General features: G+C 32.2%; 1 protein-coding gene across 1 annotated transcript in view; it reads left to right on the top strand.

Moving 5' to 3' along the window:
* The window catches only part of mmd (disintegrin and metalloproteinase domain-containing protein mind-meld), a 308125-nt gene that overhangs the window by 162076 nt on the left and 119975 nt on the right, over positions 1-26074 (top strand). Inside the window, exon 5 of the mRNA XM_076395404.1 lies at positions 8637-8716. Coding sequence (XP_076251519.1) covers positions 8637-8716 — 80 coding nt within the window. The remainder of the gene's footprint in view (positions 1-8636; positions 8717-26074) is intronic.

The raw sequence follows: 26074 nt of genomic DNA, 5'->3' as shown, positions 1-26074 counted from the left end.
ATTTATTCACCCAACTGATAAGCTGCCTGGAAGTTGCTTGAGAGTTTGGGAGTTTTTTGTGTTTTAGTTTTCCAGGTCATTCTTTGTCATGAATATCTAAATCACCACCTGCAATGCAACACTGAATAACTCAATAATTTCTTTATACTTAATATTATATTTAGAGAAAATTCATCAGTCAATACCATCAGGTTGGGGCTTCTAGCAGTTGTTTGGTAAATAGATATTCCTGATCCATGCAAACCTCCAATTCATTCTTATCAAGCGATTGTAAGCACAAGTTGTTGGTTACTCGGCCTCGGCTAGCAACACTGTATAACATTAATAAATAAAGGGATATTTTGGGTGCTTAGAGATTTGCCTGATAATAGGTAGCATAAGTCAACGTGAATCTTAACATCAAACAATTCGATTATTAGATTCGAAAATCGATATATATTATAAATTTTTCATCACTATCTGTTGTATTGTTAAAGAGAGAATACAATGTTGCAAATGAAATACAATTTATTTCCTCTTCTTTGCGTGATGTAATGCACCAAGACGCGTGACAATTAAAGATGTTAAATCAATACGTAATGGTGAAAACAATTATGAATTGGATGGAAATAATTTACTGAATCGACCATTTGGTTTAGGATAATACTGATTCCATCATCGGACCAAACTGATAATTAATACACTCCACAAATAAGGATTCTAATATGCTTGATTCTTAACCTCCGCCGTCCTTGACATCTATTCGTGACATCCTTTCTTTACTTCCATTCTTGACATCCTTTCATGACTTTCATTCTTGACTTCCTTTCGTGTCCATTCGTGACATCCATTGATAACATAATTTCTTTAAGAATGGATGTCTTAACTTCCATTCGTGACGTCCGTTTTTGACTTCTTTTCTTGACGTAAATTCATGACATCCATTCATGTCTTTCATTCTTGACGTCCATTCTGACATCCATTCATAACTTCCATTCTTGATATGCATTTTTGACTTTCTCATTCTCGACATCCATTCTTATCGTCCATTATTGCCTTCCATTTTTGACTTCCATTATTGATGTCCGTCCTTGACATGGTTTCTTGAGAACGTGTATCTTTATGTCAAGCATTTCCATTATTAGATTAAAAAATCGATAGCGGTTAAATTTTGATCACTATCAGTTGCATTGTTAAGGAGAGAAATCAATGGTGCAAATGAAATAAAATTTATTTAATAAAAAAAATTATGAATTGGATGGAAATAGCTTACTGAACCGGATAGACGGTTTAGGATAATGCTGATTCCATCGTCCGACCAACTGATGATACACACCACAAATAAGGATTTTACTGTTCTTGATTCTTGGTCTCCATTCTTTACTTCTATTATTGATGTCCGTTTTTGACTTCCATTCTTGACATTCATTCTTGATATCTCTTCTTTCTTCTTAATCCTGATTAAATCTTGACTGTTTCTCAATTCATGTTTTTTGACTAATTCTGTAATTCCTTTACTCGTTTAATTATGTTCTCTCTATTTCTTGCATACGCTACGTTTTTCAAATCTTAATTATGTCTAATTCTGTTGCAAATTATCCTGTTCTTCAATTATTTATTCGCTACATTCTCTTAATTCTGTTGTGATGCCAAATTCTCTGAATTTTGATGTTCTAGAATTCCGTATTCGCTATTGCAAATTCTGATGTTCTGTTTCTAGTTCTTTAATTATTACTAATTATTTTACAAATTCTGATTCCCTTTTTTTTTGGGAGAGGTCTGATTTACCAGCTGAAAAGGTTTCCTTGCTAACTCAATTTATAAGATAGGATTGCCCGTGAAGGCGCTTTATTTGGGGTATGAGTGCCTTAGGAGGCTTGGAGAACCGCTTGCTTGGGGTGTGTCTTCTGTCTTGCCGGATTGGAAACGCCTCTGACACGGATCTGATGTGGGAATTTTTGGAGAGAGCTGAATCTGCATAGAATTTATTGTATAAGGAGAAAACGAACCACCTTATTTGTGGTGTGTCACTTTCTCGATGAATTTGGGTATTTCTGACAAACCATGGCGCCTTCAGAGTTAGCCAGAGGAGTTTATTTTGCATTACTTGAAAGTTCTACACTAGTTACGATCTGACAAAACGATACCAAGTATTAGATCCATATAATATGATGAATCTGACAAGCAACTTGTAAAGAAAAATTTTAATAATCTGACAAAATTTACTTTTTCTGCTGGTGAGAGGGTTAAGCACTGTGGCGACACCGTAGCCATTGGAGATTGCTTTATTTATCTGTGTTGACCATAGGAATCTATAGTCAAAGATGAGACCGAGATATGTGGCTGTTCGTCGCCTCACTCTCTGATTGTGAAAGATTATGGCCTGGGTTTTTGGGGGTTAATTTGCAATCTCCAGAAATTTAAGCATTGGACTGTGGCTTTTAATTGGATTTGAAATTTTCTCTGAGCGGCATCTGCAAAACGGGAACGAGAACTGGTGAAGAAAGCTGCATCATTCGCGTGATTGGATGGTTTCAATATCTTTCTTCATTGGAATATTGACATAAAGAGGTTGAATAATGCTGGGGCTAATGGGGAACCTGGAGGACTCCTACTTTGACATATTTAGGACTGGAGAGTATATTACCGATCTTTACTTGAAAGGACCTCTCCGACACAAAGGAACGCGGTCTTCGGGTAAACCTACCCATGAAAACGATGCCTCGTTGGCCTCCCTTTTATCGTCGGGGTCTAAGGTTGCACGGGCTCTTCTGTGTAGTCTGTTTTTGTGGCGAATTAATTCTCTGATATTTGGCGGCAGTGTTGTGGTGTAATTGCCTTGCCGAAGTTTGTGGGCATTTTGAATGTCAGTTGTAAGCTTGACAATTGCTTCCTCGGATTTGTCCGCGGTTGTTCGCGGTTTTTAATTTTGGGGATTGGACCTGTTTTCAGTATGATCTCTTGAAACAGTTTCCAGTCAGTTTTTCGGGTTTGCTTTCCCTACCGAATTTGGATCATCACATCCGGAAGTCTCCCACCGTCAGAGTAATCGGGCGGTGATCGGAGTCCATTTCATGGAGTTTTTGTGTGTTTTGGGCTATGAAGAAATCAATTGTTGATGGAAGCGAGTACACATGGTGGTATTGTGTCGGTTCTACTGGGATTATCAGTCCGAGAACCAGCTCCGCGCTCAATGGGTCGATATCAACCCACGCCTGATTAGTTCGGAGGCTGCCCAATGAACAGTGATGTTCGTTGAAGTCACCGCCGATAATTTTGGCTACGTCTCCTGATGGAAGCGAATAAATGGCTTGAGGAATGTTTTCTGGAGCAGTAGTATGTCGATGTTGTGACTGGTCAGCACGTCAGCAAGTTCCTCTTTTTTGTTGCGTACTGTTGTGTATTCCTACTGTCCATTCACGGGCATTGTTGTAATTTGCGCGGAAAGCGCTTGGAAGACGGATTGTTTCAATTCCACAAGCTGCGATTGAAGAGTCCAGATTTTTGCCTGTTGGGCTGCCTGTCCGGAGTTGGACAGTTTATTAGAAAGTCGCCTACTTCCACCGTTTCCCCAGGCTAACCTCCAGAGGGCAGGGAGCGGGCTCGGTAGATGATGCCGGGGGTTTTGACGACCTTGTAGTTGGTATTTTGTTTCCCGGTCTGCGGCCACAGCGAGAAAAGTTGGTTGTATATAGTTCGCCGCAAATGCTGCATTTGGCTGGAGATGTCTTTTCTTTTTCGCAGACCCTCGAATCGTGTTTCCCTGCGCACTGCAGGCACCTGGGGTTTGCTTAACATTAGTTTGCAGAGTGATCCTAAGTTTGGCAGTTAAAACATTGAGTTGATTTTCCTGAGCTGCCTTGGGCTTGGACCTTGATTGATTGCTCCATGAAGTATTTTATGTTGAAAATATGGCGTTTCTCTCTCGGAACCACCACATTTACAATAGGAATTAGGTTGCCCGATTTGGTTTGCCAATATTGAATAAATTTGGGGTGAAACCCGAGAGCTTCGAGCTCAAATTTAATTTTAACTGTTGCTACAAAGACTGCCAGGCCCCTGAAGATTGTTCGGAGGCATCTTTCCTCTAGAAGGGGGTAGAACGAATGATATTGATATTTCCGCTAGTCTAAAATTTTAGTCAACGCACGGAAATCCTTTTCTGTATGGGGCTAGTAGAAGACGCCCTCCTTTTTTGTCTATGCAATACAGATTTGAATGCTGTGTTGACTTGTTATTTATCTTAATTCGGTGAAAGATCGCTGGTCGTACTAGCGGCGGTATTTTTGATTTTGATTGCGGCGGTGAAAGCGGTTGCTTGGAAGTAGAACGCGAAATGGTCGCATTTGGAGATAGATGTTCCGGTGATGGTATTCATCGACTTCTGATCGGTGAAATTACGCTTATGTGTGTTAGTTGCGGTACTCTCCGTCGCCTCAGTTGATGTTTTGGGAGTTGGCTGCTTTAGTGGCTTGAAGTTTGCCGGTTTAGCTGCTTGGCTGGTACTTGATGTGGAAGTTAGCCAAAGTCTTGACAGGGGTTCGTATTTTTCTTGGTAGATTGATGTTGTAATCATCTATCACAGTCGGCCCGGTTAATTTCGGTTTCTTTTCTAGGTGGTTCATTATGTATGTTCATTATGTTTCTCATTGTGTATTCTTGATCGCTCATTGCTTTCAAGTTGATACTGGATGTTCCTGTTTTTTGTGCTGTTTTGTTGGGTCCTGTTTGTTGAGTGGGTATTGCTCATGGTCTAGATTGGTTTTGTCAGTTGATGGCCTACTTGCTCCTGTAGCCGTGCACTCTCCATGCGCGATTCCTCGTACATATGTTTCCAAGTGACTACTTGGCTACTTGGCTTGCCATCATCTACCGGTGTTTTTACTGAGTTTTTCTGTTTTTTTTTAATTTTGTTAAATTCTTGTTTCAAATATTTTTCCACTCGGAGGACTGAGATGTGCTCGACGCGGGCGGAAGCGTAAGTGTAAATAGGTAGCGCGAAGATCCGAACGTGTTAACGCACCGACCTTTACTCCAGGTCTGATTCTCGTTCTCGATGCATCTTGTTTTATCGTCGAGGCTCCACCCTCGGATCCTTGATGATGGCTGAGAAGGGTAGTTCAAGAAACACCTATATGTATCCCGGTTCGCTCAGAATTTCGGTGACGGAGAGATGTCTACAACTAGAAACCTCTAACACCGATGAAGCACGTGCGTTCCGGTCTCTTAAGGAGTACTCGAAAATTCCACTCTCTCGGACCGTCTTGAAGTTTACGTTTATAACCACCAATTTTTTGCTAAATACGTTTTCTGTTTTTGGTCTAGCTTCACGAGACATTCGGTATATTGTAATATATTTCATATTGTTTCAAGTCATAATCCTTTTCCCATATCACAAATATTACAAGAGACGTTAGAGAGACGAGAGAGAAGTTAAATATTCTACTAAATTATACCGCTAAACTATACAGAATAAAAAACGTTATAATTTTTGTAAACTTAAAATTAAACAATTTTCTTAAATATAAATAAATATAACTTCGCCGCAACTCTATCCGATTTTTTTCACATCCAAGGATTCAATTACTTCTGCAACGGCTCTATTTGCCTGATTTAGTTCTAATATAGTTCTAGCAATTCCCTAAATACCGAAGTTACGACACCTTCGAGAACATTAATTTTTAAGTTAATTGAGAAGATTAGGGCCATTACGGCACAAATGAATTTGAAGATGATTATTTCAAACGAAACAAAACATATATCGATAAACAAACACTTCTTACCTTTTAATTCAAGTATTAATACTGCTTAACGAGTAGTATAAAATCCAATCCTCGTATATATATATATATATTCGAAACATTACAAGTCAGAAAATCTCCATTTCTGGCAACTGGGCTTGTATCGAAATTTCGAAAAGATTTCGCCCGTCATTCTCAGTCTCATTTGTCGATCGACCTCCAGTCTCCGCGCGCGCTCTCTCTCACTCTCTCTATCTCTCTTCTCATTCCATCTTTTCCCGAACGAAATGTTTGCCAGCTATTTATCAATTTCGGTGGCAATCATTCTTAGCCGCACGTCAGTCCGTAACTCTAAACCTTCTTAAGGCCAAACGGATATGTTTTTGTTACAGAACTGGTTAGGTTCTCGAGCTCGGTAACCTTTTAGAGGAAATTGAAAATCTTTTTGGGTATTTCGTGGATGAAATTGACGAGGATTTTCTCTTGGAAATATACCCTTAATTAATTTTTATTGATCAAACTGTTAAAGGTCTAATAGGTTTTTGCACATGTATATAACATTCTTTCAATATAATTGCGATTATATAATTATTGGAAGAACGAAACTTTTACTAAAGATTTGATATACATAATATCAATCATGATATATACTAATTCAATGATATTAAACAATATAGCAATATGCACGAGACAAATTCGGTTTATTTTTTTCATCTAAAAAAAATTATTATTTACACATACTGACCCTAATATATTTACAGTATTACATTATTATAATTACATTACGTTACATTTTACTTAGATATAGTATATAGATTAATTATTTTAATCTTAGCTATATGGCACATCTATTTATAACATATTTGTTCTACTATTTCTACCAAATTATTCTTCTATTTCAGTTGTAAGAAGTTTATATTAGGATTTACAACTTTCATCAACCTGATGATAAGCCCGATCTGATGATGCAAAAAAAAACCTGAACAATTAATATTTTCTAAAAAAATAAGTGTTGATATTAGTAACAAAGTATACGTATATTGTGTCTAAAGCGTTGGCTTTAGAGCTAATAGCTAAAAAAAATTGCATTTGTTGAGGGTCACGAAACATCTGATAGAATAGTAAGTTCTAGTGATCGTCCAATAGTCGAAATTTGGCAGGAATTATAAAAATTCAGTTACCCAAATTTTAAAAAATTTATCAAATTACTCTTAGTTACTAACTTATTCCAATAATTTCAATGCAAATTAATTAACGTCTTTAATATTTATCCATTAACATATATTATCCATAGGATGTATCCATAGTAATAAATCGCATACTACTGTCCGAAATTTTCTTATATATTTTTACATATCGTCTTTATTGTCTAAAAATACACAAGAAAACATAATAAATGTATGAGGTTTTTAGACATTTACCTAGGCTCATAAATGGAAATCCATCATTTTCCTTATTTATTTATATCCTTCACATTTAAGGTAGTAGTTCCTATATTGTCGCTTATTTTCTATTTATTTTTTTCAGTATTGATTATTCTAAGTAATATCTTCAAAAGGCTGAAACATTAAATCATGATGTACACATTAATGTATTTAGTCACTATAATATTTTACTGGGTCTTTGCATTAATTTGAAATTGGACTTGACAAAATTTATTAGAAAGTCATGATAATATTGACGATTAGTTCTAATATAACAATACATTATATCACTTGCACCATTTCGAACAATATATTTCCTTTCGTAGTAGAATTAATAATTTCGACAAACTGGCTACATAAAAAATGTGTAAAATGTTTTAACTTTCTATTATTCTATACTATTTATAATATTATTTTATTTAAACTTATCTTTGTTCTTTCACGGCTCCAACAATGCTCAACGCTCAAACAATATTGCTTGAAAATTAAATAAACCCTTTAGTAATAAATCCAGAGCACCTGAACTTTTCATATTAAATGCAACTGCGTATGAAATGAAATGCAGTGAACGAGATGTATATGACTAGATAGTTCATTGCTAAAATCTGTTAAAATCTGAAATCAGCTAGGTGGCTTATTTAATAGCACATATAGATAATAGATCCAAAGTGTGATTATTGTAATGTAGTTCATTCATATTACGAACAGAAAATAATTAGGATTGAACAAAATAATGCCAAAATAGTCTCGAAGATGTCACGATTGCAGTTATTCTTCATTGACAAAAGCAATTGAAAAACTTAACATATATTTTGAATACTCTACCACACAAAACTATATTATAAGTGTTATCAATTATTTTGGAAAAAGTTCAAAACACAGCTGACCAGATCTATTATGAACTTTGAGATAATTCAGTATTAAGTTAAATGCTAGTTCTTAAATTCGCCACACTCGCAGTTCTTTTTTAACAATACTCTTCATCAAGAACTAATATAAATAAACTTGAATTACAGACATAAGTAATATTTTGAGAGATGCCTAGTGAGATATGATGCTTAGTAAAACAAATTATGACCCAAGGCCTTATTGAACGGCTGTAGCATATTTCAAGGCTAAAAAAAAGTTCTATTAACGTTTAGAGGAAATTGAAAAGTTTTTTTTTGTGTCAAAGCCTGAAATATGCGAGGATTTTCAATCGGGCATATATCCTTAATTAATTTTTATTGATCAAACTGCTTAGGCCTGGGGTAGATTTAATATATTTTGACACGTATATGGTGAAGAGAAAGCGAACAGCAGGAAAAAAAACAATAAACGAGGCGAGGTCGAGATATAGCTGCAGGAAATATATAGAAGTTTGATGTGGAGCGTCATTATTTTCGATTTTATATTATTCCGGGGAGTTTGTTTTGAACTTTAATAATTTTAGCATTTTTTTTTCATGGTGGTAGCAGTAAATAATAATGGTTTTGTTTTCGTTTTGTTTCAGACCGGCAAACATTTTCATCGCACATCGCTTCTTATAAAAGCCTTCAACCACAAATTTCGACTAGATCTTGAGCTCAATACGTAAGTATATTTTAGTCTTTATTTTCAAAACATACAAAGAATATATGAGTACTTATACTAAAGATTACTTAACTTGTACTAAAGATTTCTACAAAATTACTATAAAAGGAACTAGGTTTCTGCTGTTTTATTGCTTTAGTAACAACTGATAGATTTATATCTAATTATGTATTTATATTTAAGCATAATATATATACATATTATATCTACATAAGAAGTGAAGTACTACTCAAACGGAGAGATATGTCGGAACAAGTAGTTGTAAAATTGTATATATATACCATTTATATTATTTACATAAATATACATTGTTACTATTTAAATGTCAGTTTGTAACATACGGTAGGACATTTTTGTGCTAATGAGTTACATTGCTCTGTCGTTGCATGTTGAAATCCATGAAGTATGGTAACCAGAAGCTTCACACAGCATTAAATGACTTATTTAATAAGGGAAGTGGCGCCACTCGAAACAAAAAGTCATCAAAGAGGCCAACAATCTAGAAAAAATAGCGCCTCCAAACTATCTCCAAAACCATCAAGTTTCACCAAAGGCGTTACAAAAGATCATCAGCAATCTTAAACCCAAAAAGGCACCCGGATATGATGAAATTTCAGTATTCCAACTCAAAAAGCTCCCACACTAGCAGCTTTCGGAATTAACCAACATCATGAATTCCATCATGCCGCTGCAACACTTCCCAAAAATTTGGAAACATGCACACATGGTCGTGATTCCGAAAAAAGGAGCAGATTCTTCGCCTTCAGACTACAGGCCCATCAGCCTTCTTAGTTCAATATCCAAGATTGCTGAAAGAGCGATCCTTTTTGTACTCACTGAGCAAAACCATATCATACCAGATGAAGAACACGGGTTCAGAGCCAAACGTTCATGTGCACATCAAACCACTAGATTGGCCGCCGAAATTTAGTTGGCCATGAAGAAAAAGCACAAGCTCTGCGCGGTCTTTTTAGATCTAACAAAAGTGTTTGACAAAGTTTGGCACGACGGCATAATACACAAAGCCATCGAAGCAGGTTTACCCGAAGACCGGATAATTTTACTGCGCTCCTTTTTGTCGGATAGATCATTTCAAGTAAAGATCGGTAATACACTCTCCAGTCCTAAATCAGTCAAAGCTGGAGCCCCCGAGGTTCCCCATTAGCCCCAGCATTATTTAACCTCTTCATGTCAGACATCCCAATGAAGAAAGATGTGGAAACCGCTAAGTACGCGGATGACACAGCTTTCTTCACCAGTTCCCGTTCTGCAGATGACTCAGAGAAAACTTCAAATTCAATTAAATGCCAGAGTCCAATGGTTAAATTTTTGAAGGTTGCAAATTAACCCCCAAAAACCCAGGCCATAATCTTTCACAATCAGAGAGACATCCGCGCCTACCAGCTGAGAGTGGAAAAAGTCTCAATCCCGTGGCGAGAAATAGCCACATATCTGGGCCTCAACTTTGACCGTAGATTCCTATGGTCATCACAGATAAATAAAGCAATCTCCAAAGGCTACGGTGTCGCCACAGTGCTTAACCCTCTCATCTGTAGAAAATTAAATTGTCTCCGATGATTAAAGTTTTGCTTCACAAGCTGCTTATCAGACCTGTCATGTTATATGGATCTAACACTTGGTATCGGGTTTTCAGGCCGGAACTACTGGAAAAACTTCAGCTAATGCAAAATAAACTTCTCAGGCAAACTCTGAACGCGCCATGGTTTGTCAGAAATACCTAAATTCATTGGGAAACTGACACACCAGGAATAAGACGGTTCGTTTTCTCCTTATACAAGAAAATCCATGCAACCTGAGCTCTCTCCAACAATTCCCACATCAGATCCCTGTCAGAGGCGTTCCCAATCAGGTAACCCCGAAGACTATCCCCCAAAAGCGGTTCTTCATGCCGCCAAAGGTTCTCATACCCCAAAATAAAGCGCCTCGGCTTCGACTAAAGGTCTCATACTGAAAAGTGAACCTGTCAATGAAGATTTAAATATCATCTGTTATGAATCTTTTAAAATTAATTAAATTTATTATACCCTTGGAACTTTGTATCAAGTAATGCAGTTGTGTTCTTTCTGTTTAGGCCTGTTCTCTCTTTGTACATGCCCGTCCATTTTTTCTATTTTCTTTGCACAGACTTCTTCCTTCAGCAATGGACGCAAGGAAGTTTTCATCTTTTTTATAGAATCCCCCTAATCCAGGTTCCTCTAAGTCGACCTCTTAGTCCTCGAAGTCTTGTTTCAACAGTTTTCTTTACCTATCTTAAATAGTCTATGTAAGTCCCCCACTTTCTACTTTTCCGTTGATCGAATGAGGTATTTTCTTATATTCTATAATCCTGTCCATATTTGTTAAGCCCCCGACTCTTCCGAGAATGCCCAATTGAAATTTTCTCCTTGAAAATACCGACCAAAACCGAATGTTAGGATTGGCTAGTATATTGCTTTGTACACTTCCTCTTTCGTTTTGTCTAATATTTATCTTCAGTTGAAGAATTTATAATTTATAGCGATGTACAAATTAATGTTTTTTTTTTCAATCCTAGTTTCATTACCTTCAATTTTTATCCTAATTATATAAATGCCTTTACTTGATCTACTTTTACATGCTTTTTCCATCACCATGACTTCCATATTGTCTTTGTTCAGTATCATTTGGTATCCCCTTAGTGTCACATTCTATTTTTTCAAGACAGGGTTAGAGTTAAACTTCCGTATTCTTAGTCTTGCTTGAGTTTTGAACATGTTTGATTTCAGATTGTCTGCAATGATTGGTAATTATTCCGTATATTTCTTGAATTATTCTTAGAATTTTATTATATACTTTTCTTTGGAATTATATTGTGTAATATATCATTATATGTATTATTAATAAATATGAGAATTATACAATGATAAAAATATTGATATAAAAATAACAAGAAAATGCTCGATGAAGAAGCTATTTAAAAGGTAGGTAGTCTAAATAATTTGTTTAAAAAATAGTAACGAAAAGACTTTCATATATTTAAATTAGCATTGCTACTGACGGGAATTTGTGACTAACATCTCGTAATAACAACACGCTGGAGAGGATAGAGCTCCCTTTCCGTTAAATTAAATAATTTTGAAGTAAAACAAATGTTTGTTTTACACCCAAGACATTTTATAACTGTTTAAATGTATTGCTTGTGGGCAATAATATCAAAAAGAACATGAAAACCCATCCCAAACTTGAGAAAGAATACGAACAGCCATTAAGAGCTTAAAGAGCAATAAACCATAATTTAAATATTTAAATTAACATCATTTTAGAAGAGTATTATTCAAATACGTAATTTTTTTATTGACATAACCGGTCATTTCAATTTATAGTATGGCGTATAAAAATTTTTATTTATTTATCACTTATCACCACTAAATTGAAGTATGATCTAGAAATATAATTTGGCTAAGTCTCATTTAAAAAATTAAACGTAAATAAAAAATTTGAAACCTTGAAATACTCTAAGCAAAGCTCAATACCCGAAATACTATTTAAGGGAGTATTCCAGTTAAGAAATTTGAAAAAATAGGTTTTTATCATATTTTCAAAGAGGAAAAAGTAATTTCCGTTTCTCTAAATATGACTGTACGAAAAATCAAGTCATTTGATTTTTTAGTTTTTAGATTTTTTTAAAGTAGCTCTATCTCCTAAAATAATTTGAAAAACCCCATCAAGTTTCTAGATTAAATCACCCCCTTAATTCAGGAAATAATTTAATTTACTTTATGTCAATGATGAGCATGCAACAGCAAAAAATACATACATACTGAATTTTAAAAAAATTGGTAATTATACACACTACTAACTTAATGTTCATCTAATATTATATTTGAAAGTTGTTTTTTTCTAACCGCCTACTATAAAATTATTTTAATGCTGTATAAAAAGCTTGTCCCTCCGAAGATAATAATAATTATGAGTGACTTGAGATAATATAAAAAATATTAAACGGAAAAATCTGAGAAAATCAACTTTAATATAAAAGTTCAACGAAAAACAAAAATAACTTCGTTATTAAAGCTTTAGGGCTTGAACTTAATATTGATTTAATTGAGATAAGCAGAAGACGCCGTTTATTAGACTAAAATGTTTAATTTCCCCTCTTTAAATTTTCAAATAGTTTATTTAATACTTGAAATTTATTATTCATCGTCTCTCCGCTATACTCATATTTTTATGTGTAATTTAACAAATTGTGTAATTTGTTGGTTGTTGGATAGACGATATACACTTATACGAACAATGTTAGTTATATCCAAAAAAAGGCATGTTACATAAGAATATTAAGGTCATTATTCTATCCTGACTGTCTGACTGTCAATAATCTCAAGATGGTCAATACCGTTTGATTATCGACGACATAATGGCAATAAATTAAGTAGGGTAATGATTTATTGGAACGACTGAACGGACAACACTGTCGGTTAAATAATCTAGTTTAATCTAAATGTATAGTCTATTCAAAGGTTTTTTAGTAATGCGTCGTGGATATTTGTGACGTTGAAACATTAAAATATTGCCGCATCAACTCTGAGGTTTAGTTCAGTTTGGCTTTGACATTCAACAAAATTTTAATCTAAATAAAATAAATGAAAAAAATGTTATCAAATATAATTTATTTTGCCATTATACTATATTTAATTTAATTACAGTTAATTATACTATACAGTGGCAATAATTTATAGGTAAGAGTTAAAACCACTTATTACAATTACTTTCAAGAATTTTGCATACGTCTGACAGCTGGTCGCCGTCCGGTTGTCAGATGTACGCTAAATTATTCAAAATATTAGTTATAATTAATACTGGTAACCCGTAAACATTATTTTGGCCCTTTATTTTGATAAAATTTAAGCCGCTCTGTAATATATCATATTAGTTTGTTTGAAAATGCCGAAAACAATAAATATTCAGGATCACAAGTTGATTGCGGCTTTAATAGGTTATTTCGAAAAGGAACGAGATAACGGAGGCCCCCTTTTGCCGGTGAATTCCGATAGAGAGGTAATTATTGATGATATTAAATAATATAAGTCCCTACAATTTTACAGAAAATGTTTTTAGCGGGTTGCTGGCGTGCCAAATATTACTGTGGGTACAAAGTAGGTATAACATCGCTTACAAAATGAAGAATAATACGTTAGATTCACCCAAGAAAACCCGTCTACATACAAAGTGGGTGACGAATCTTGACCATCTTGATATTCGCTCTATTCGAGACCAAATATACGAACAACGAAGTATAAGAAGAGTAAGTATACAAACTATTTTATCGATATAAACATAATTTAATAAAATTACTTTAGAGAAAATTGATGTCTGGAAAGTATACATAAAAGAATTAGGGACATGTAGCTTTTTAAGGGATGTAAGACATCCTTTCATACACTCTTACAGGGCATAGTGTTTAAATGGTGTAAAGATAACCCTCGGAGAGGTTTAATGGACTTCTTCCAGGCATTACCTTAAAAAGAATTCAATTAAAGGCATAAAATAATATAAGGAACTTGAATATTTCAAAATGGTTCATAAAAGTAAAACGTAAAAAGCAAATATGCTCTCGAATGAAAGTAAAATACGTTTCTCAGATATACAATTGTTAATTAGGTGGATTAGGCCTCCACTACATAGAAAAACGCGCCTAGAAACTCTACCTCATGGATGCTGGGGAAAATAGTTCAATGTAAACAAAACTAATCTAACCTACAAATAATTATACCTGTGTACTTTATTGTAGTTTTAAGTCCTTCGATAATATATTTATTAGATATACTATAATGTTAAAGTAAATTATATTTGATAAAATTTTTGTTTAATAATTTTATTTAGATTAGAATTTTGTTGTATGTCAAAGCCAAACTAAACTAAAACTCAGAGTTGATGCGGCCACATTGTAATGTTTCGACGTCACAAATATCCACGACGCATTACCAAAAAAACTTTGAATAGACTATAATAATCCAGTTTAGTATAAACGAAGTAATCTAACACGAATGTGATATTCCTATAATATTAATATGTCACTCATCATATGTTGTCACCAAATATCATACTGATCTATACAGAGAATATCCAGTATAACATTAATAGCTCTATAACATCGCCCTCTTGAAGGAACGACCAAGGATATATGCTTGGCAGTTTTCCCGTCTCAGCAGCTAACTATTGTAATTAAATCAATTGCGGGTATCGCCTGTACCTCCGTCTTTAATTGGTCTTCTGAATAGTACTGTAGAATGTTTTACCCAAATTTCTATAGTAGTCTCAAAATTCGAATACTTCACGACTAATTAACTGAGCTACTGCAATTCGTATTTAATGGCCGTACTAGGAGTGTCGGCCACCAAGAAAAATATGGATATTTCGAGATATATTCATATTTTAAAAATAAGTACCAATTTAAAAGGTTTATTAAAAATAATTAAACGGTTCTTTATTATATTTAAGAAATATATTCAATTTTTTCGAAAGAATATCGAAAAATATCCGCTTACAAAGATCGATATATCGGTCTAAAAAGTATCGTCCAAAAATATCGATATTTTTTCAGTTGGGTATGAGAAGAAATCATTTAGTGAAGTGAAAATGGAAAATATTGGAAACTTCTACTTAATTAATTTCATATTTTCTAGGCAATTGCTTTACTGTATAATCCCGTAATGTTTAACCTTAATTCCGATTGTCATTTTTCTCTCTATTCGTTGGTTGGCTGTCTCTCTATTACTGTATATACATGTATATCGACTTTGGCAGTCCATGAATTATACATAAATGGTGCTTAGTGCATTCGCACTATTGTCAAACAACAGTTTAATATATTTTAACTGTGACACTTTAGATTCTCTCTTTTTTAGACACTCATTCACTACCACTCAATTCGCACACTGTGTAATATCTTTCTATGTTATAAATCTTGGAGTAATGTTTTTTCTTCAATGACATGACAACATTGTTTCTACTGCCGATATTGTTTTAGATGTGGCTCCAAATTCCTGAATCATTTACGCAAAATAAATCGATTAACTGTTGAACCAAGTACAACTCATGTCTCCTGAAATTATATATTATTAATAAATTGCCGCATAAAGACCACTGTGTATTAAATTAATTCAACTCAATATTCAATAAACCAACATAACATATATATTTAAAATACGAGGAATATTTATAAAATAATGGGATAGCTAATACGATTGCTGTAACACTTAGCGTAATCTATAGTTATCATTCAATTGTGCCTGAATCTGCAGTTAGAACGTCATTCACTCAGCCTCACTTCATTGGCCTGATATCATATGAATTCCACAAAATGAGATATCTAATAATAATAAGTTTTAAAATGTTCTTAGAGTAAGAGGTAAAATATATTTTGTTTAAACAACGTCCATTAGTAGCAACACACAACACAACACCCATCACCATCACCCATCTTTTACATATTTCTTCCGCGCTAAAAAAATTCTTTCAATTTACTAATTTTTTCCAACTGACCATTAAGTCACCAACCGGCACAAGTGATAGTTGAAAGGAGTTTGGTGTATGCGACGGATAGGATAGGACCTTTCATTTATGTTTTTCAATATACATTTTCACTGCTTTTGAAAAATGAGTCATCATGCTTAATTTTGCAAAATTATCTCATCAAATCTTACTTTATTAGCAGATTTATTCAAATAAAAGATCTAAACTGTGAGTTTAAGTCCAACAGGAGAAAGGAATAATATACGTATATGAGCATGACATATTTTCCATGCACCTTCAAAATTGTACAGTATTTTTCTGATTAGTTTTTATAGGTAAATAAACATCATAAATACATCGTAAATATAAATTACATACTTCAGTAACATATAATTATGTATAAGAAATTTATTTTAACCCATAAGAAAGTATAATTATTAATTAACGCTACTGGAATATAATATCTTTATAGCCGATATAACAAATAAAACAGTAAAATAAGTTATTATGTGCATATAGAGTAATCTAGGTTATTTAGATTGTATTTTATTGAAACAAATATCCATCATTACTTCAAAATAAAAGTAAATTCAATTTAGATATAGGCGATATAACAATTTATACAAAAAAATCATACCAAATTATAAATATGATTTAGTCATAAAACAGATGGATAACGTTTATTATCTAGTTATATCACAAATATGTTTTTAAGAAATATATTTTAATTTAAAAATATATTAATTATAACTCCAACATATATTGGTATTATATATCCATATATTCTTGTTTTTCTTCTAACTTCTAGAACAAAAACAAATTAGACGGGTAAATTGTGAATGCTCAAAAACCCTAACGTCAGCAGCCTAAAATTTTTGTCGCCCAACTTGTTTTTTTCGTGATTTCACAGCATATTTTTATATTAAGTTTATTGAATCGGTTTTTTTTTTTCAGTTTATATCTAATGCTTTTTGTTATCTGTTATTGTGACATAATTTAATAAAAATATTTTATACAATGGAGGCCATATGAGTATCCAAATATAATTTCATAACAAGATCTCTAAAAACTAGCCTTGGGAACTATCGACTGAAAATAGTCGAAACAGTCGATAGTCAAAAAACTAGCGACCGAAAACAGTAATTACAATTTTCAGTCAAATGCACTTTTCGACTGTTTTTTTTTTAATATGTGATGTCAGACGAAGGTGTACGAATCCTTTCCTGTATAAATTGTGAGAGAGAATTAGACGGAGAGAATTTTATATGTGGTTATATTTTCCATCATAGTGTAAGCGAGACGAAGATGTATTAATTTCTTCACGAACTAACTTTAAAAAAGAAAAGGAAAAAAATAATTACTGAATACTATTATAATAATACATAACATGCAATTTATAATTTAATTTTAAACGAAGTAGAATTATTTTTATATTTGAATGTTCTGTGGATCTGTAAAAAGGAATGGAATTTATCTGTGGAATGGAATAATACCCCACAAATATTATTGTATTTTAATGTGTTAATTGCTATTTTTAGATAATATACTATAATATATATAGACAATACAATAGAACTTAAACAAAACCTAAATACTAAAGATATTATATATAATAACCATAAATACTATATAAATTAAACATATAATTAAGCATAGAAAAAAACCTAATCCGTAACATAATTAAAACTGATGTGATTTAAATGATATAAATGTTTTATTTATTATTGAACGGTAATTTTTTTAACAAAAATTGAGAGAATAATCGACATATTACCTATTATTGCCATAAAAACAGTACTATTTATCATTTTAATCTTTTTACCCTAAATTAACAATCCTGAAAATTGTCGTACCAAAATGCTATAATATTAACATACAATATAGTGTTATTTACAAGCAAACTACCAAAAAAATCATAAAACAGAATAGTCGATAGTAAAAAGTAGTCAATTACTAAACAGTCGATAGTCAATTCAGTCGATAGTTCCCAACACTACTAAAAACTATTATACATCACTCACTTCATCGAATAAAGGTAGTGAATTCATATCTCGCACTAGACATTTAAGATACTTTTATCCACGAGGGTAGATAAACCGACCATCACAAATAATCCCAGTGACTCTAGTAATCAAGCTAGATAAAGTTGAATGTTCTCTAAAATAATCTTCAAGTTGCTCACTCACCAATTAATAAACATTAATTAAAAAAAGATTAATTTTCAGGATTAAGTCTGTGATTCGGGTCCCATACTGACAAACAAAAACATTCTATTAAATAAATTGATAATTTGATTAATTTAAATAATATATCATTCCACTCGTACACGAAGGTTAAGAAAAAATGAAATCGATACTAAATATGTTAGTTTTAGATAATGACAGACATTAAAACATAATCTATTTTATTTTCACAACAAAACAGTGGTCCTTCTGATTGATTAAGATTAATTGAATAAAAAAAACGAATTATTATAAGTTTCAATATTTGTTTGAACATAACTTGTTGTTTTTTAAGTTATCGGTTATTCAATAATCAATCATTGTCTCCTAAATCTTCAATCAAGCAGTCCTATCGTACTACGTTCTTTTATTGTATTTTTGCGTCTGTTTTTCTTTAGTATTGAATTCAACAAAATAAATGAAATATGGAAATCAATTAGCATCGATATATACCACAAAACATTATTTTCTAAAAAAGTATTTGTGATTTTTTTTATAGAGGTTATGCGGGTTGATGTTGAAATATAACGAAACAAATTGTGTGAGGCACAATATTTGCGTTTTTTTATTTGTAAATATGCAGTTATGAATGGAATATAACACCGACGCAATTATTGCATATAAGGCAATCTAGATCCGGCTAAATTAACACGACCACCTGGGTTATGTTAACTTGAAAATCATCAGTGAATTGTGGCTTATTGACATAACCTTGCAGCTACAGAAAATCCGCCAATCTAACAAATCAATCGTCGATCAAATAGTCTAACTCGCCTGTTGGCCAATTAAAATTACCTTTGCAAAAGTGAACCTTTAAATGATTCATACAGAATGACCTTCGTTGCGTCTGGTATATAGCACAAACCACCATCCTGCAAGTCCATAGCATTCAATTAGAGTTAATATAATATTAAATATCAATATGATGTTCGTTACATGACTACGTCATCAGCTCCGTATATAAATAAATAGGAATTAATTACACTTATATATGAAAATTTAATGTTTACCATATAAGACAAATAGATTAGACATAAAAAAGTCCAAAGAGACCAATTGTGGTCCAATTACCAATTACCAAAGAGGTCATAGTGGCGGGGTGATACTGGACTCAAGAGCGGCTTTGAGTTTGCGAGTGCCAACCATGTTGTATAAGCTAGTACTTGACCATACCATATGCGTAATACCATGAAATTATTCAAATATTTTGTTCTTATTATAACCGACTGAACGAAAATTAAGGTCCTACAATTAAGAATTAAGTGCAGAATTTAGAAAAAGATTCAGCTTTAATGTACACACAATACCCTTAACATAGAATAGACATTTAATTAGTAGGCATTGTCAAAGAAGCTTCAATAATATCATTTTCACTTTTAGGACTATTTAATTTAATTCGTCTTATTAAACAACCAAATTTCATATTGTAAAATGGTACTATTTTGCAACTGAAACACAAAAACTATATGAAAGTCATTATCACCGAAAAAATTATTGGTATATACTTCTATAAAAAAAATATTTCGCCCCAATATTATAGAAACTATAAGATTTCAATCAAAGAACCTGGTTCCAACAAGACGAGATTACCACGCAACATATGAGATTACGAATAAATATATAACAATAGTTAACTACAATAATAGATAATTGAAATAGCATTAACTGGCTAAGTTAACTAAATGCCAATTAAATGAACGCCGAACTTTTTCTGACTGAGAATATCTTAAGAACAAGAATTACATCACCAACTTAGAGCAATTCGTAGATTTAACAGAAAAGATACAGTGAAATGCAAATCATATTATTGCGACGTAGAAAAAGGTTTTCGATTTAATTTTTTTAGTCACCACCTTGAATTTGAAGAAGGACCATCAGGAGTAATATTCTATGTATCCGGCAATTCATCATAATATTTTGTCAAAAACATAGAATTCTGACCCATCATAGAGTTGTCGGAAAACGGATTCGTAATAAACTTGTAAACAAGAAAATTGTCGTCAGCTAACATGAATGTCATTCAATTAGTCTCATTCCATACCGAAACATAATCAACATAGCAATATCCAAGTCTGAATACCGTTCATACAGAGCTTTAACGTTCATATTAACGTTTACGTTTTAATTAAAGTTATTCAAAAAAAGTATTTGCGAGTAATTTATGCAAGCAAAAGAGAAAATATTTTTGTATTTTTAATACAACGTGTATGACTCCTACGCACTTCGTTTTACACGTAAAGTGAAAGACCATTTAAGATGTTAAATGAAAAGCCAGCCAACTCTGTAAATTACACCACATGTCAATCTATCAACTTTTATCTTGTTCTTCCTATTGTCCGTCACATCCAACAATTTAGCAATGTTTTTTTTTTCACATCAAACAATCATTAATTCATTTTATGCCCAGCATTTAAGAGGCGTGGAATAGTCAAAAAAAAAAATCGAAAGCAGACTGTGTTTTTATTAGTTGATGGGTACCACCATTTATTAAATTATTAAATTAAATTATGGTGTATCAAGGATTTTTATGGTTAAAGCATCGCTGCTTTCTAAAATAGCCGAATGAAGGTAATCGATTCATCTTATTGACATTGTATTATAGTAGGACGGTCCTCTTGCTGTTGCTATAGTCGCGGGTTGGAATCCTGCTGGGGTACAGTTGTAAATTCATGTTCATTCATGCCATTTCATTTCACTCATTGTCACTCTCTAAAGTGCTATCTTATATCCCACTTATTAATTATATTCACATACTTATTTATAATACCAGACTTTTATATTAACAAAAAGTGTATAATTCCTTAATTTTCAATACAGCATCGTGAAGTATTAAATTAATTCAGTGCACCTAACTCTGTAGACGTAGCAAACAAAGGTTCAGTAATAACATTCTTTATCTTGAACTACCGTCATTCCTTTATTGTTGATACTATTTCTATAGTTTAGAATATTTAAATTTGTCCAATAAAATAACCAAATTTTTAGTTAGAACTTGTTCCGTATGTTATATTTTCTTACACGATGTGTTTGTTATACAAGGTATGCCAATAATTCCTTTCCGGTTTTTTCATTATGCAAAACCCCTTTTTAGCTCCTGTATATTTTCCCATCTCCCAAGTATTTTGTGGATGCCATTCCAAAACAACAGTTTCTCCTTTGAGCTAAACTATTCATCGAGCTATTTTATTAGTTCAAAATCGGCGATGTGATGTCAGTGTGTGCTCCATCGATGCGAAAGGGTGGTAGTCGGATGGAATCGAGCCTGGAGAATATGACGAGTGTGATAAAACTTTGTATCCATGTGATTGCAACATCCCTTGATTGGTTTTACTGTACATAATATTATAGACTTTTTAGATCAATGCGTTGTTCATAATGTATTTTGTAATAATACAGACCATAGTATACAACTCCATCATAGTTCCTTAAAGGGCTCTTCAATATTCAAATTGGTGGGCTGGCTTCACCAGGTGCTAGCCATGAGATTTCTCGCTTAAGATTTTCAAACTAAATTTATATTCAATATTAAATATTTCAAAATTATTAAGTTTTCAAAATTTTTTATCGCCCGTTATTATACAATACAAAAATGACTTCCTCTCATACACTTAAAGCAGCATTTCCCTGTAGCAATAACTCCTGCAAGGCCACAGCTTCAAACCTTTTAATTATTAGCACTATATCTGAATCGTCGAAAACACGTTTCTCATTCTCTTATGGTTGGAGTTTGGTCACTATAAATGTCTATCAGCAAACGATGATTTTCAGCCCCTTTTTATGAAATAAGTTATGCTTGCTACAAATGTGCGTTCTCAAGCACAAACATTTCAAACAAAAATTATAAATAATGTTGATATTTTGGTCGAGCATAGCTTGTGTAGTTTTGAGATTAATGGCGTGAAGTAAAATGACATATGTATTAAATCATAACCGGTTAGTAAAATCTGTTATGCTAAATAATCTACTATACTAGTATTAGTATAAAGATACATTTAATTTATTAACTAAGAAGTTAAAATTAATTAAAAATGACAATGAAACCTATGTAAATGAAATTTACAGCCGACAAAAATCAATATACAATAATGCACAATATATTATTTTAAAAAATTTACAAAATATTCAACGCAGGCATCAGTTTTGGCGATTTAATTGAAACATTTTTGGAACATACACGCACAAACTTATTTTACGACAGCAATTATTTTGCTGGTGAAACGTGAAATGTGCCAAATTAAAAATCCTCGGGGACTAGTTTGCATGATGTCTGATAGAAATTGGAACAAGGGACATTTTTTGTTTTTTGGTTTTTATTTACGACCTGTCAACCGAGATAATTTAGTTTAAAAACGGCTATCAATTTGGCCATTTTCGATGGGTGGTTGAAAATCAACCGAATTAGTTTATACAATTACATCGAACCTAATATGCTACATCAAATTATTATAGTTATACTATAGAACAGACGGAAAAAAACAATTTCGGTTTTTCTAATACATGGCTTTAAAGTCACTTATAATTAATTATACTTAATCAATGGAGATATGCTGTAGCAAATTTAAGAGGTGGGAAAGAAGATCCGAAGAATGATTACAGACAATGTTAATCAAAAGTTAGTCACGTATGAAAATAATGTGCGAAAAAAGCCGTAGTCGAAACCCAGAGAAATTTCAAAAACGGTAGTAAAGTCCGCATTGATGTCAAGGAATGCGTTTATGTATTTGGTGAGATAGCCTATTAATCTTTTGCTCTTTATGAGCCCCTCGAGGCTGGCCACACCATTAATTCGACACCTTACGGAGAACAACTGAGACGAGAGTAAAAGGACGCTGGCGTACTTGCGGATTAGCCAGAGCTGCTCATGCGCATTTATTCTAAACTAGCTTTATAGATTTTACAACCTCGGGTTGTTGTTAGGAATTAATTTATAGGTTAATTTTATGTTTACAACACTTTGTTGAAGTTATATGATTTTTAATAATATTAATTATTAATTTATTTTATATAATTTATTATTTAACAAAGAAAAATTAGCAGAAACCAATGCGAAAATAAGTATATAAGGTATTATTTATTAGTTAAATGTTATAATTTTGTAGATTGGTATGGAACATGGGTATATTTATGTTAAGTTATCTGAAAACAGAATTTATTTAAAGATTATAATAATGGTAAGAATGGAAAATGATCGTATTTACATACGTTTTTTTTTATTATTTGCTACCACATTTATACATTTCTGATGTTCCAGTTATTTCAAAAGATTAACAAAAGCCAAATGTTTGTTAACAGAAAGTGGGTGGAATAAATTGATAACATAACATGAAGCTTGAAGCTTTGTTCTTTATTATTTTTTCGCTTTATATAACTCTCCGGAGCAGATAAATAAAGTAAAAATAGTGAAACATTATACCATGTATCAAATTTTACTGTGATAAATGGAATGACATAAACAGAAAAAACAATCTTAGCAATACACGATACACAATGACGATACACACAGAAACCATATAAATAAAATATTGTAACAAAGATTTGTATCAATATAAATTTTGACCTAATATTTATATTAAACACTTTTTATACAAGAATAAAACTATGCCCAAAAAGTGTAGATTGTTGAGGTGTATACATCCTTATTATATTACCTATGAGGTACAGTCGCAGTCCTGTATTTTTAGTGGTTGTATGCACTGTAAGCTTAGTTTACCTCTTGAAGATTTTCATTTAATGGATCTCACTGTTATTTACTCTTAAAAGTGAGAAAAACAATGAACTAATCTATTGCGCTTGTCATAAAACATACTTACTTTTCTACGTTTGATTGTTGGAAAGTATTGCTATGTTTTGACCTTACGTTTTCTCTTTGAATTACTGTTTGTTGAAATAAGTGAAGCATCGTTCCTATATTATTAACGATATCAATTTAAGATTCTTGATATACTGATTTCAAAACTTAATCATAACTAAACATAATCTTGTAATTGTGTATTTGTCTTGTAATATTTTCCGATTTCTTCCTTATCTTGCAATGTAGTCACTGCATTATCTCCTAAAACACTTGCTAAATCATCTACAATATAGAATTAGAATTAGTATACATTCTCTCCTTGTGCATCTCTACTACATTTACAAAATTTGTGTTACATTTTACATTGTTATAACATTTTACTAATAATTCATGCCTTGTACACTTATTTTCGAATTGTCCGCTGCTAATTTTCTCTATTATCAGTAGTCTAATTTTTGGAACAAACAGATGGCAGTCATAAAAGGGCATTTTGATAGTTTTTTATAATCATATGCCATTTTACAGAAAAGTAAACAAAATAATTTATCTCACTTCCAAATATATCAGATTAGAACAAACAAAGCATTATTTGGAGGAAGTTCTTTTTTCCATTATCCTTTATCATAGGTCCTGCAGAAAGTAATCATTGAAATTATATTTTTAATACGGAAAAGATAAGAACGGGCAGCTCAAATTTCAATAATTATTTGAACTAGATATTAAAATGGCTGTTATATATCGAGAAGAGCAGAAAGGTGATTTTACGTGGCAAAACTTAAAGTATAATATTGAAATTATACTTACCAATATATTTTCAAAATATGTAGGTTAAAATATTTCAACTATTAGTTATATATTTAGTCTTAAAGAAAGTTTAATCAAATTTGTTGTTTAAGATTAGATAATATATTTTATTTCGGTCAAAGCAATGGACCCACTTCATGAAGTCAATTAAAGTGGGAGAATGAAATAATTAAGTCTCCAATCCATCCGACGGCTTATTAAAGAAGGTTGAAAGATATGTGGTATTTTATCTGATATGTGCTCTGATAAAACAAGCAATAGTAATAGTAAAAACGTCTTTCAGTCGATTTTTAAATTTAGGAATATAGCCTAAATCCCAGGGGAACTAAATTATTCACTAGGTTTAGACGACTGCGGAATGATATGACAGCGCTCTGTAAATTGATGAATTATTAGCCAATAAAATAGCTAAGAACCATAACTCTGGTCGCTTGAGTTAAATAGCTTTACGCAAACAACCTATAAGACCTAAATTATATTCATTTATGATGGTTTAAAAGGAGTAATATAATTCATAATAATAATAAAAAAACACCGCTGTTTTCATGTCTTTCTAGATTTTGATCACAAAAGTGTTTCAGTATTAAATGAGCTTAGTTAAAGTTTATATGTAACAAAAGTGAGCTAAAATTTATATATGATGTGTAATAAAAAATACACAAAATTAAAACATATAAAAGGCACCCATAGACGCCTATTATTTTATCTACCCATTTTACAAATTTCTTTCAGTTATACCTACTTGTACGGTAGCTTCACTGTTTCTGTCAGATTTATATTAAATGTCATCGTGATATTTGTAATACAAAAATTCAATCACTGAAATTTTATATGAAAAGTAAGTAACTATTAAGTTAGAGACTATTAAACAATATTCTTAAATTTTAAACATAATTTTTGAAGCTATTAGTTATTCCAATATTGTTGCAGCTATGAAAAAAAATAAGATAAATAGGGGTAAAAAATATATTTAAAATAATATATAATAAAAGCAAAACCATTTTACATTTTTAAAGCGATAGGAACGAATATTTTGAAAGTAAATAT

The sequence above is a fragment of the Rhynchophorus ferrugineus genome, unplaced genomic scaffold, assembly GCF_030347505.1.
Source record: "Rhynchophorus ferrugineus isolate W39M unplaced genomic scaffold, kcgeb_rfMv2 rfM2, whole genome shotgun sequence".
NCBI classification, from domain to species: domain Eukaryota; kingdom Metazoa; phylum Arthropoda; class Insecta; order Coleoptera; family Curculionidae; genus Rhynchophorus; species Rhynchophorus ferrugineus.
The sequence above is the reverse complement of the archived record's forward strand: the minus strand, read 5'-3'. Positions and strand labels throughout refer to the sequence as shown.